This window comes from Stylophora pistillata, chromosome 7, assembly GCF_964205215.1.
Source record: "Stylophora pistillata chromosome 7, jaStyPist1.2, whole genome shotgun sequence".
Lineage (NCBI taxonomy): Eukaryota > Metazoa > Cnidaria > Anthozoa > Scleractinia > Pocilloporidae > Stylophora > Stylophora pistillata.
In genome coordinates this window covers 23,474,973-23,489,147 of record NC_142525.1, presented here as the reverse complement: position 1 = coordinate 23,489,147, position 14,175 = coordinate 23,474,973, and the positions used below count along the sequence as shown (strand labels likewise).

At 39.5% G+C, this 14,175-nt stretch overlaps 1 protein-coding gene across 1 annotated transcript; it reads right to left on the bottom strand.

Annotated features, from left to right (window-relative positions):
* Window positions 1-8,388: 8,388 nt before the first annotated feature.
* LOC111331636 (E3 ubiquitin-protein ligase TRIM45-like) lies at window positions 8,389-13,857 on the bottom strand. Its single transcript, XM_022936790.2, has 2 exons — window positions 13,413-13,857; window positions 8,389-11,946 (listed from the first exon to the last, which is right to left on the bottom strand). The coding sequence occupies exons 1-2, from the start codon at window positions 13,614-13,616 to the stop codon at window positions 10,063-10,065; spliced, it is 2,088 nt and encodes a 695-aa protein (XP_022792525.2). The 5' UTR covers window positions 13,617-13,857; the 3' UTR covers window positions 8,389-10,062.
* Window positions 13,858-14,175: the final 318 nt, after the last annotated feature.

Sequence of the window (14,175 nt, the reverse complement as noted above, 5' to 3'; positions counted from 1 at the left end):
GGTCTCAAGAACGAGGTAACTCAGCAAGTCCGACGCTTCCACAGGAGGCAAGCATTTTGGACTGAACTTCTCGGCTGGTATGCTTGCAGGGTCAACCCCAATGACCGAGATCTTTTGCAAGCATCTTTCCTTCCAACTCTCTAAGCTTTCGGCATACTCAGAGAGCACTGGGATACCTTAAGATGAATGCCGGATACTTTTATCGCTTTTTTCTGTCTGGATATTCATGTAGTTGGCGAAATAATACGGCGATAAGAGAGAGGGCTTCACTATAGAAATCGACTAATTATTCATAAATTTGACACCCAAGGGACACCAACATAGCGGACACTAACTTCAGCAAAGCTTGTGACGTCACATGAAACCCAACCATTGAGTTATGGATGCACGCGGGAGGTTGCTAAGCACGAAAGAAGCGTAAACTAGCTTCTTGAGTGCTTAGCAAACCTCCCAAGTGCATCCATAACTCAATAGTGTACGCTGTGGTGTTTACCATTTGTTTTATAATATAACATTGATACATTGTAGCTAAGGAGTTCCCTTTTATTTAACAAATCTTACGTGACCAGAAAAAACAAGCGCGCGCGGAAAACTAGTGTTTGCATTTGCTCACATCAGCAGCGTACACCCATGGGCAAATGGGAAAAGCTAAATTAACCAATCAGAGCGCGCGCTTTACTTTGGTTATGTTATAACTTAAATTAGGGTCAGTGGTTCTAATTGTGTTAGATTAGGAGGAGAAAAAGTCCTTCTACTCAATCAATTCTAGAAAAGACCTTAAGATTTTCTGGATACCTATGATCTCGAATTAATAATTCCTTTGGGCAATAAATCAAACATTCCATCCATTATCAACAGATGGTGACAGATAAGACAGTTGGGCTTGATAACAAAAACAAAAACCAAAGGAGGCAAAAGCTAAACGGGAGAGCCAGATTTGTATCCTTAAAGTGGAGCAGAGGAGACTTATTGAAATATGAGGAGGAGAAATGGTTGGGTTTCAGGTGACGTCACAAGCTTTGCTGAAGTTAGTGTCCGCCATGTTGGTGTCCCTCGGGTGTCAAATTTATGAATAATTAGTCGATTTCTATAGTGAAGCCCTCTCTCTTATCGCCGTATTATTTCGCCAACTACATGAATATCCAGACAGAAAAAAGCGATAAAAGTATCCGGCATTCATCTTAAGGTATCCCAGTGCTCTCTGAGTATGCCGAAAGCTTAGAGAGTTGGAAGGAAAGATGTTTGCAAAAGATCTCGGTCATTGGGGTTGACCCTGCAAGCATACCAGCCGAGAAGTTCAGTCCAAAATGCTTGCCTCCTGTGGAAGCGTCGGACTTGCTGAGTTACCTCGTTCTTGAGACCAGCTTCTACACCAAGAAGCAGTTCAAGGCGTTCAAGAGTCTAGAGGCGTTTAATCAAATGGTGTCGGGATTTGTAACCTCTGTTGTAGGCAAAGTAATCGCCGGCAAGTATGCCGTGAGAGCATGAGTTTGGCATTCACAGCATATGAATGATCCTTTAGTGAACATTTGGGTCATTTCCGAAAACGATGGGACTATTTTGTCAACCCATTGCTTGGGATGCAAAGCTGGACTGGCTGAGTCATGCTCACATATCGCAAGTGTTTTATTTATGTTTGAGGCAACTACTAGAATTCATGGCAAGCTCGCTGGGTGTCACGAAAACTCAGACACCGAAAACTCAGGTCCCTCGAAGTGTTCTCCAAGCTTTCGAAGTGCTCCATAATTCGATAGTGCATAGCATAAAGCATGAACCAATTTTTTTTATAATATAACCGGTGGAACAATGCAACAAATCCGACGCGAAAGACGGACAACAATATCAAGAGTGATTCTTCAGTGAAGCGAATCGTGACGGCGCTAATGCCGAGTCTTCTTTCGCGTTGTTTTTCTCTTTCTGCCTCATTTAAGAACTCTAGCCCAAGGGTCGCAAAATTGTCTTCGTTTTGGGACTGGTGGGCCGAGTCTCTGTTTGTATCCATTATTATCACGAAATATTTAAGAATTTTAACAGAGCGACAACAAGGATCTGTGCAACGAAGTACAAAAAGGTAAACAAACGTCCCTTTCGGCTCGTCAAAATCACGCCACATTTTAATACTTTGATGTTGGAGCGAGCGCATTTGATCCCGTTAACTGTGAATGAAAAGTTCAAAATTAACGGGAAAAATGGAGGTAAATCTAAGCTAAATGAAGTCTTGTGTCACTCTAAAATGTTTTAATACTCAACCATCCGGGACGATTTTGCGAAACGTGCAACTTGCGGCCTTGCTTTTGCTGCTTCAGTTGGATCAAGACCCAAAAGGTCAAAATACACGCGGGATTACCAGGAGTGATCATGAGTCGAGTTTATCTCTTGAATTTTCGAGGAGTCTGAGTTTTCGGGGTCTGAGGTCTGAGTTTTCGGGGTGTGAGTTTTCGTGACACCCCAAGCTTACTTGCACTCGGGTAAAATGCTCATGGATTTTGCCGACATAGGTCAATGAAGTGCCGTATGCGAGGGCTAAAGACATCGATTTCTCATCGGCTAAGAAGCTCAAAGAAAAGCTCGACCAAAAAATCGAAGATCTACAACAGCCGCAAGCCTCGAACCATACAACAACTTCTAGTTCCTCCTGTTCTTCTCCTTGATTTGTGATGATCTTAGTATAGCGCATTAGATCGTATATGTAATGAATTTTGCGCTATAGAGATAATAAAATTATTAAATTATTATACGAAAAAATCCTTAGTCTTTATGCTTTCCACTTTTCCTCGAACAGCCAACAATAATGCATAAAACCATCCCTTCTTTCTCACATGAACTCTTCGTTAGATACGGTTTGTTTACGCTCGAGGGACACCAAGATGGCGGATATTAACCGTTGCTAAGGTATTGGTCACGTGGGTGAAACCCAAGGATTGAACGTTTTATGAACAAGGTAAGAAGTTTTTTTGCGATACATGGGTAAGACATATTTTTCTGATCTGTTTGCTGTACATGTTTTTACATGTCTTGAAATTGTGAGGACAAATTTTTTAACTTTATAGACTTTGGCAAGCTATAAAGCATTACAAAATAACAAAGCAAATTAAAAAAGATGGGAAGGAGAGATAGATATATAAAAGGATTTGACAGCACTTGCAAAGAACACAAAGGGTCAAATAATGTTGCTTTAAAATCAGTACAAGGGCGTAGCCAGGAGGGGTCCTGGGGTGCCCGTGACCCCCCCTTGGTAGGTCTTCTTTAGAGCAAACAACCTACAATATTCAGGTGACGAAAACGCCATGACAATATCTTGGCCGTAAAAGCCATTGATATGGGCCTTCATGCCGCGATAATACAACTGAGCCCGCTGATGCACGCGGGAGAGCAGCGGTGTAAATGGTGAGTAGCCTCTGTGACCCCCCCCCCCCTTTGAAAAATCCTGGCTACGCCCCTGCAGTATGGTATCATTCAACCTCCAAAGTTAATTGACATGATCTCATATAATTTCATGAAGACTATTCACTCCACTATGCCCTTGACAATTATATAATTATGTATATACTATATAAGAAACAAGTTTACAGGCTAAACAAGCAAATAGGTACTGGAAGTTATGAAGGCCTTCTGTCATTTGATACTCAATTTTTTTAGGTAGAAACTATCATTATATTATAAAAATTTATATTAACCCTTTAAACCCTAAGAGTGACCAGCATAATAATAATAATAATAATAATAATAATAATAATAAGAAGAAGAAGAAGAAGAAGAAGAAGAAGAAGAAGAAGAAATTTATAGAGCGCTCTTTCCCATGGGTCCAAAGGCGCTATTTACAAAGTCACAGTTCAAAAATAGTTTAAAATAATTAAAATTAGTTAGTTAAGATTATTGTTAAGAACGACTCAATAAATCCGCGGTTAAACTCAAAGTTTTACTTTATTCTGACTAAGGACAAAACCTCCTTGGCGAATACTCGATCTTCACAAGACAAAAATCTCGAACGAAGTAAAAGTACTTGACATTTGATCCCTGTCGCTCCTTTTAAAAATGGTAGTCTGGAAAAGCCGGAATCCGGAATTCCGCCGGAATATTTCAACGTCTATTTTTTTAATTCAAAACGACTCCGACGATTTTTCGAAGAGTGTACGGGCTCCGAATATACTCCGATGATTAACACGAAGATTGTTCGATACTTTCGGAAGTTACCCAGAGAGCCCTGAATTTTTGAAGGCCTATTTTTTCAATTCTTCTTTTTTCTTTTTTCAAGATTTTTCCGAAGAGTGTACGAGCTCCGAATATATACTCCGAAGATTAACCGAAAACTATCCGAGGGTCTACGAAGTTACCCGGAGATCCTCGAGGAACAATCGAACCCCCTGCTTCATTTGTTTTTATCGACTTTTTTTATCTCATCTTTTGTTTATTTTTGATTATTAACTTATCTATTTTTCAACGGCCGTGAAACTAAATAAAAAACAGCAAATCGTTCATTCACACGGTCAGCGTCCCTTTAATCGCATCTCGGCTATTCATTAAAAGGGTACAAAGAAAATATAGCAATGCCTTAGTCAGTCTGCCATTTACACAATTTCAATTCCGGGAAAGTACTGCTTAACGAAAGCGATAAGCTCTTCCGTTAGAGACAGGCCTCCCTCAGTCCTCCTCAACAGACCTTGCAGGTTTTCCAGCTTACCTTTCCGAATGGCGTACCTGCTCTGAATAAACTCGAAGATTAACCAAAGATTATCTGAAGGTTTTCGAAGTTACCCGAAGATCCCTGAAGTTTTCAAGGCCTGTCTTTAATTTAAAACAAATCCGAAGATTTTCCGAGTGGTGTACGAGCTGTGCACATACTCCGAAGTTACTCGAGGATCCGGCCTGAATGGGAACAATCGAACCCCCATGAACATGGTCGAACACCTATGAGGAATTAAGAAAACGCTAAAGAATCTTTTTTTAGGTTAGTTACACGGAATTTTTGATGGTGAATTTTGTCTTAGCCAAGTGAAAAGTGCATGGATATTGGGTAAATTCAAATCAGTTTGTTTCCAGTTGGACAGTTAACCACCCCGATATCCCACTCCTTTTTCCTCGTCCGAAGAACAAAGAAAGATCGAAAACGCAGGCCTTGTGAAGACTTGACATGCAGTAAAATACGTTAGTGACACCATTGTCTAAAAATTGATCGCGAAATTATTTTTTTGAGTTAAACTTGAATTAATAACTTGAATTTTGAATAAAAATATCAGATCTACAACCACAGCATCAGGCTTTTGCCCTGACCAGCAAGGTTTCTCACGTGGCCACAGCAATGGGAGAGGCTGGCCAAAATCATCCTTTTGGATACGCAGGGCCGTTACCATAGTCATTTACGACATCTCTGTTTAGTCAAAGGCTGTCGTCGGCGATGTCTTCTACGCAGCAGCATTCGTTTAGCGGTATGCATCCACTCCAACCATCTGTGCCCCAAGGTTTTCCTTTACCGCCGAAACCCATCATTCCTGAATCTTCTAATCCTTTCTTTAAAATCAAGCTAAAAGGAAACATCTCAAAATGTAACGGATGTGAAGGAAACTTTCAAAAAGACTCTCAACCTGTTGATAGCATGGCAGTCATTAGACGTTTAGAGGTGGACTGGCATCCAAATCTGTACTTAGATGGCACAAAATGTTGGAAGTTAGGAAGAGCACAAAGAAGATACTACCATATTAACACAGCATGTCTGTGCACACGTCGTCCCTACTTTCATACAGGCCACTTGCAAGGTCTGTTGAGGAGAACTGAGGGAGGCCTGTCTTTAACGGAAGAGCTTATCGCTTTCGTTAAGCAGTGCTTTCCCGGAATTGTAATTGAATAAATGGCAGACTAACTAAGGCATTGTTATATTTTCTTTGCACCCATTTAATGAATAAGCGAGATCCGATTAAAGGGACGCTGACCATGTTAACCTATAATTTGACGAATGATTTGCTGTTTATTATTTAGTTTCACGGTCGTTAAAAAATAGATAAGTTAATAATTAAAAATGCAAATTGTAAACAAAAGGTGAAATAAAAAAAGTCGATAAAAAACAAATAAAGCTGGGTGTTCGCTTGTTCCTCGAGGATCTCCGGGTAACTTCGGAGACCCACGGATAGTTTTCGGTTAATCATCGAAGTATATTCGGAGCTAGTACACTCTTCGGAAAATCATCGGGGTCGTTTTGAATTAAAAAAAACAGACGTTGAAATATTCCGGCGAAATTCCGGATTCCAGCTTTTCCAGACTACCATTTTTAAAAGGAGCGACAGGGATCAAATGTCAAGTACTTTTACTTCGTTCGAGATTTTTGTCTTGTGAAGATCGAGTATTCGCCAAGGAGGTTTTGTCCTTAGTCAGAATAAAGTAAAACTTTGAGTTTAACCGCGGATTCCAGCTTTTCCAGACTACCTTTCAAAAATACCATAAATGTAACGCAACGTCACGTTCTCCTGAACAATTATAAAACACGAAGATCATTTCATGAATTTAAAAAGCACGTGTAAAAAGACCAGTTTTAAGCTATATTTTAAAAATTTCAAGTGATCCAGCATCCCTAACATGCTGAGGAAGACTTTTCCAGAGAAGCGGTGCGACAACAGAAAAAGCATGACGGCCATAACTATCTGTGTGGAAGGCAGGGACGTCAAGTAGATTCTTCGTTGAAGACCTACGGTTGCGTGGTGGTTGATAGTTTTTGAGAAGGTCTTTAATGTAAGACGGAGCGAGACCACGAAGAGCCTTGTAGGTAATGGTAGTATTTTAAATTCAATTCAGAGATCAATCGGAAGCCAATGAAGTTTTTTGAGAACAGGTGTAATATGGCAAAACTTTGGAGAAACAGTAACAACACGAGCGGCTGCATTCTGAACACGCTGAAGCTGTTTAATCAGATACTTAGGTAAACCATATAATAGCGAGTTGCAGTAATCAAGTTTTGATGTGACTAGGGCATGAACAAGAAGCTGAGCTGCATCAGCGGTGAGATCTCTACCGGAATGATACTCATTTTACGAAGATGATAGAATGCCGATTTGCAAATTGCAGTCACTTGAGGAGCCATATTTAGAGATTCATCAAACAGAACTCCAATGTTACTTGCTCTTGAAGAAGCCAGCACTCTCTCATCACGGACATGAATAAGTGACAAGGCTGGTCGAGCAAGGTTACGAGATGATATGGCAAGAAGCTCAGTATTGTCTTTATTTACTTGTAGTCTATTAAAAAGCATCCGGGTGTCAATTTTCCGTACACAGGCCTCCAATTTACACTTGGTCAGCTCCATACCATTAAGGGATGCCGTCTAGAATATTACATAGAGCTGCGTATCATCCGCATAAAAGTGAAAACTCAACTCGTGCTTACAGGCGATATCACTTAATGGAGAGGTGTACATTGAGTATAAAAGAGGACCAAGTACTGACCCTCGCGCCCTGGGGGGGGGGGGGGTACTCCCTTATAAGGGCTTCAATGGGGACGTGCGGCCACCTAGGGTATTTTTTTTTGAGATTTTTGTCTTAAACAGGGTATCGATTTTATCATTTTTTGTCTTAATCAAGGTATCGATTTATTAGTTTTTGTCTTAAACAGGATATCTTTTCTTGGAAGATAAACAGCAAAATTTTTACAAGCTCTAATTTTAATTGATATTGAATTCCGTTGATTTTGGCATTGATACCAGGCACATTAAATGTCTTAAACAGGGTATCAAAAATCAGAATTTTGTCTTAAATAGGGTAGGAAAATCAGCGATATTTGTCTTAAACCGGGTCAGGGTATGAGGGGCCACGCCACACCTTCCCACCCAGGAATATATCGAGTACCCCCCCCGGGCCCTTGGGGTACACCAAACTGCAGAACATGACGCTCAGAGGTCAATCCATTGATTTTAACAAATTGAGTGCGACTGCTCAAATACCTTTGAAACCATTCCAATGCCATACCTCGAATTCCAAATCGATGAGAAAGGCATCTAATTTCTTCTTCCACCAATACTGCCAAATCATTCATTACAATCCTGAGAATAAAGGAAATGACCGACAACCTAAGTAACTTTGATCGTGAGACAAATTCTCTTTGTCAGCACCTTTGGAAATGTATAGAGAACGGTATAGAGAATATGCATACTGATCTGAAAATGTAAAAGGTTAATGTTCAGCTTGTGAATTACATATAAATTTACAATTCATAAAAATCTGTTTGAATTGGCAAAAACTCTCTAAAGGGGTCTAAAAAATGATGTCTTTCTCCAACAAAGATACCAGGATGTTAAATCAGATCTCATTCACAGCTTGTAATCATTACGACACAGAGGATTGGGCTGGCATAGATCAGCTAGCAAGAAATAAAAGAATGGCCAGCCAGTTTGAGCTACTTGTGGGATCAAAATTCATCATCTTTATTTGTCTTATTTCAACAATACAAAGATTTATTTACAGCGATAACAGCTGGAAGGTGAGATCCAAGAAGCCACTGGGCTTATGGGAGAGCCACCTTGCTTATAATAATAAATCAATTGAAGAAAAAGTGTTGTGAATGTGTGGCTTGGCCAACTCGGTGATTATTTATTTATTTAAGTAAAAACTCTTACTATTTTATCATACCTTTAAACATTTTTCTCATTATCTGTAAGGCCTGTTTTCACTTCCTTTTTTTCCATAAAACAATTTTTTATTACACCATCACCTATAATTGTAACTATACTCAATAAAAACATTATGCTTAAGATGGACTGTTGGAAACATAAATGTCAAAGATCTATTCCATTTAACAACTCCTTAATAATTACTGGATGAGAAGAAAGGAAACACCATATTTTCTTTATAAGCTTTCCCCACAAATCATAGGGTCCTAGCTATAAACTCAATTAGAAACCATTATATCACAGATGTCAAAGCTGATCTTACCACTTAGCAAATGGTATATACCACAACGTACACTTATTGAGTTATGGATGCAGACAGGAGGTTGCTATGCAAAAAGAAGCGTAAGCGTCTCGCAAGGCAATAGACAATAGCAACTCTAGCTTCTTGAGTGCTTAGCAGACCTCGTAAGTGCATCTATAACTCAATGGTGTACACAATGTGGCGTTTACCATTTGTTTTACGACTAACATTGATACATTGTAGCAAAAGAGTTTTCTTTTATTTAACAAATCTTACATGACCAGAAAAAACAAGTGTGCACAGAAAACTAGTCTTTGCATTTGCTCACGTCAGCACCATACACCGATGGGCAAATGGTGGATGCTGAATTGACCAATCAGAGTGTGCGCTTTACTTTGGTTATGTTATAATTTAAAATTCAAGTCATTTTGCACAAAAAAAGTACAAGAAATTGAAAAATTATAATAATTGTAAAAATAAAACATAGCACAGTGAATAAAAACTAAAATTATTGGTGGATGGAAGCATAATTTCTCTAGCTTGATATACTGGCTACTAAAGAACTGATGAGCAAGCACTATTCACCACCAAGCAGCATAAGAGAGAAAATTATGCAAATTATAAAAATTATGTCAATTAAGAGTTTAATTAATTTCCAACCATCATGTTGACAGAAATAAACAATAGTTTTGGTTTTTATGTTACAGATACTGGTATACTAAAACAATTATTCACCTCAGTGTCTGTGAAGGTGGTGGCTATAATTTATCTCCACTTCAGTGAACAATTAAATAGGACACATTTTAATGCTATAGTGGATAAGGTATGAGACAGCTAAACTCTGAACGAAGCTAAATACGAAGTAATTTTCAATCAAAATTAAAGATTCAGTGCATGGAAAACAAAATTTAAGTAATTCAACAAAAGCAAATCAAAACAGTGAAGAAAATTGTCATTATATTAAAAAGTCAAAAAGGTGTAAACATCAAGGAGAATGCCAGAGGCTTGGAAAAGGTTGGCATGCCACTGATGCATGTTTTAGGCATCCATGCATTTAACCCAACAATTGAGTTAAAGTATTACAAAATGAAAGCAATCTAAGATTACTCTTAAAATTTGTCTCAGATCTAAATTGGTTAAATTTTGTCTGTTCAAATCAATTTTGAGCCCTCTAAAGTAATAGAGAAACCTGGTCTCCATGGCTGGTCATGTGAAACACTGGACAAGTATCTCCAGCAATGCCATGCCAAATGTCTGACTCTTTGGTACGTTGATTGTATATAATAAGTGTTCCTTTGTCACAGTCCAGGTACATTTCTACAATATCATTGCTCTCAAAGTCTGTAATAGTGCTGTTCTTAACATGCATGTTGCTTGAGAGCAAGAGGTGCTTCATTTGTTTGGAATTCCACACCCACCAGTTACCCAGACTGGCCAGCTTGCCATGTGATCCTCTACAGGTACTGATGACCCCAAAGCTAAAACCTTCTTTAATATTGCCAATTAGTTTAGCTTTGCATGAATGTTTGCCATTGTTGAATGAAATAGAACTCACCACATAATGCCAATTGTTTGCACCAAAGGGCCGAACAGTGCCTTCACTGCTGTGTGAGGTTTTGGTGCTTTGGGAAATGCCATTTGACAGCAAGCTTGCAGCACTAGTACTGGTACTGCCAAATGGTGAATTTGAAGCAGTAAACTTTTGACCAGATGTGAAACTTGAAGCATTAGGGTATGCTTTCCAGACAGAGGACATTACGGCTGACTGCAACGTGTATTGAGCAGTCAGATTTTCTTCAGACAATAGCACTTCACCTTGAGAGCTTCCTGAAATGCATAGAAGACGCCATTTTTTTACGGACCAAGTGAATGGACTTCCACCCACATCACGACCCAGCAGCTGCACAACCAATTTATATCGACCCTCTTGTTCAGGAGTGTATGAGAAAATGTAGGTACCATCTCCACAGTCCTTCACCTCAAGGGCTTTAACACCAGCACCAGTGTCGCAAGAAGCTGTGAAAGGATCACCTCCTTCTATTCGCTTTGTTCCATTCCATTCCTTGGCAATTATGGTGAACTGAACAGGCTGTCTACACAGTGTACTGTAGATTATGCCCTCTGAACCATGACCCATCATTATTGTTGATGCCTCAGCATTGGTCATGACATCTGTGATGACACCAAAGGTGGAAACTTCTTCTTTCAGTTCTTTTTCAACTATAAACTTGATAGCATCATCAGTACAGGGTTCTAGGTGCCAAATAGTTGAATTCAGTTCTTGTAATCTTTTGCGTATTTGTTTGCGCAAGTTCAAAATTTCAACATCACTACCATGTTTGATAGTTTTCTCTGTGAACCCAACACCACTTTGCACAATGTCTAGGGCCAATTTCAATTCTTCTTGCTGATTTTGCAAAGTGTTTAGTTTTGCTTTCTTGAGCTCTTGTACTCCATTTACCAGTTCCTCCTGACGAGTGTTAAGACTAACAGTCAAGTCCTGAAATCGTTCTCCAATCTCTTGAACAGTTTTTTCTACTTGAGACTCGATGCTTCTCTTCATTGCTGAAATACAGTCCAGGGCATCCTTAAGGGTGGATACTTGAGCTTTTGTTTTTGAGAGAATTTTCCTCACATCGTTTTTTCCATTTCCAAATGCATCACTCACAGAAATACATTTGTGACCCTGATGCTTAACAACTGTGCAATCACTGCATACAGCTTTGTCGCATGTCTCACAAAAGAGCTTGAGCATCTCTCCACTGTGTTCTTTGCAAAAGGATGGGCGTGACATGTAGACAGCCATAGGTCCTTCCTCTACAGCCTCCTCCAGGTTCATCAAATGGTGACTTTTGGTGCTGCGGCCCCTTCTATGTCCCATTGTGCAAATCTCACACAGAAATTGAAAGCAGGTTGTGCATCTATTGACAGGGGGGTCATCACTGTCACAGTTATCGCAGCCAAGGCTACCTTTTTCCAAAAGAAGGGCAAATATGGCCAACATGTTGTTGAGCATGAAATTATCTGGTAGCAAATCAACTTCTCCTTGGGGAATCTGTGGAAGGTAAAAGAGGGATTATTTTAAAAGCATTTTACACCTGGTGTGCCAATTTGCAAAACAAAGGCATGAAACAAAGAGATCACATCAGAGATAAAAAATAATTGAACAAAGAAAAATCTCCCAACCCTTATCAGAAAACATCTAACAAAATCATGTTTTTCTTCTAGTAACCTTGGCAATTCCATCATGTTTATTTTGAAAATGACACCACCACCCCTCCGCCCAACTCCCCATAGCCCATTGCAGAAACGTGAGAGGACTGGGACGAGTTTCTTATGTTGATTACATCGAAAATCTAAACATTTCAACTGAAATGTTACTGAATGAAAAGCTACCCAGCCAAGTTTGAGAGTTTTCAGGGGAAAAGTGTCCAAATTGGAGCCTTGCAAAAGTTGCAAAAATTCCATACAAACCCTCAAAATTTTTTGCCCTGTCTACCCAATCCTTACAAACTCTCTATTTTAGGTGATATTTGAAAAGCTCTCATTTTGCCATTTTATTCCTTTAAATACTTCTATTCTTACTTAAGACTCTCAAATTTAGTTGATCTTTCATTTGAATATCTTAGTTTTTCAAACAAACAGAAAACGACCACACTTTTTCCCAGTCCTCTCACGTTTCTGCAATGGCCTATTATGAAATCCCTTCGCACCCTCCCCTTCCACTTGCAAGGATTCTGTCCCAGTTCCTATTGCATAGAACTGCTAATAAGTCCCGGGGGGCTACTCCCTTCTAAGGGCTTAATGGGGACGTGCAGCCAGCCAGGGTATGTTTTTTGAGATTTTTGTCTTAAATAGGGTATCGAATTTATCATTTTTTGTCTTAATCAGGGTATCGATTTATCAATTTTTGTCTTTAACAGGATATCTTTTCTTGGAAGATAAACAGCAAAATTTTTACAAGCTCTAATTTTAATTAATATTGAATTCCGTTGATTTTGGCATTGACACCAGGCACTTTAAATGTCTTAAACAGGGTATCAAAAATCGGAATTCTGTCTTAAACAGGGTAGGAAAATCAGCGACATTTGTCTTAAACAGGGTCAGGGTATGAGGGGCCGCGCCGCACCTCCCCACCCAGGAATGTATCGAGTACCCCCCCGGTAATAAGTCAGACTTGATCAGCTTGACTCGCAATCAATCAATAATTTCAATGTGCCTGTTAATTGTTTCGTGAAAATATCAGAAATTAAAAATAAAGAGAACGTTACACGACGAAACGATCGATGTGGATAGCAGTTGTTACTGAAGGAAACAACGCGCCACAGCATCATAAATCCATCAACAAATGATAGTCAGAACGAACACGGTGGCGATGAAAAATTATCCTTCAAGTTACATGTCAAACATTGTTAATGTAGACCAAATTCGACAGTTCTCGCCGTGCAAAGATGTTAACTTCCTCATGATGAGCGACGGAAATGAAGACTGAGAGAACAACATTAAGAACAGACAACTCACCTCCACGCTCGCTCGGCAGAATGGACACCCAACTTTCCAGCCGATTCCCTGTTTATTCAACATTCCTTCCAAGCAAGACTTACAGAAGGAGTGAAGACAAGGGAGAACTCTAGGTTCCTTAAATTGCTGCGAGCAAACTCCACATTGCAGCTCCTTCGCTAGAGTCTCTGCTAAAGTCTCTGCTAAAGTTGAAGCTTTCGCCATTCGATCGATGGAATGAATTAGTAGTCGTCACGCTGAGAGAGAGAGAGAGAGAGAGGAGAGAAATTGTCCTAAGAAAAAAATCCAGTTGTTTTTTTCAACCGATAACAATGCACAGTTCCTCAGTGCAGCAAGTATTACTCAAACAGCTCTCGATTACAGTTAGAAGGGTTTCCCTACCAGATCATGTGATCGACTCAATCTTCCCGCGGAAATTCTTTCTTGCATTAAATCTGGCCAATCAGATATACTGTCACGGTCACTTGCTTGCGTGATATCAAAAATTAACGAATGTTCTTCATCACACGCAAATAGATTCCGATACAGAAACGTGATTTGCGATGGAATAGGCAAATTATATTCGGGACGTCTTTCAAGAAACATGATATTACTTGAAGTTTTAATGCAATCGAGCACCTTCCAGTGCAAAAAGGTTTTATCATGCAACTTTGAATGAATAAATAGAAAACAATTTGACCATAATTTGACGCAGTAAGTAGCTTCATAAAAGCTTCAGAACTGTCCAAAGTCGAAGTTTTTGTCACACTCGTACCCAACCTCC

Coding starts and splice junctions, on each gene's coding strand:
- LOC111331636 (XM_022936790.2), bottom strand. CDS start 13,616: ATGGCGAAAGCTTCAACTTTAGCAGAGACTTTAGCAGAGACTCTAGCG. Junction 11,947..13,412: donor TCTGCCGAGCGAGCGTGGAG/GTGAGTTGTCTG, acceptor TACCTTCCACAG/ATTCCCCAAGGAGAAGTTGA.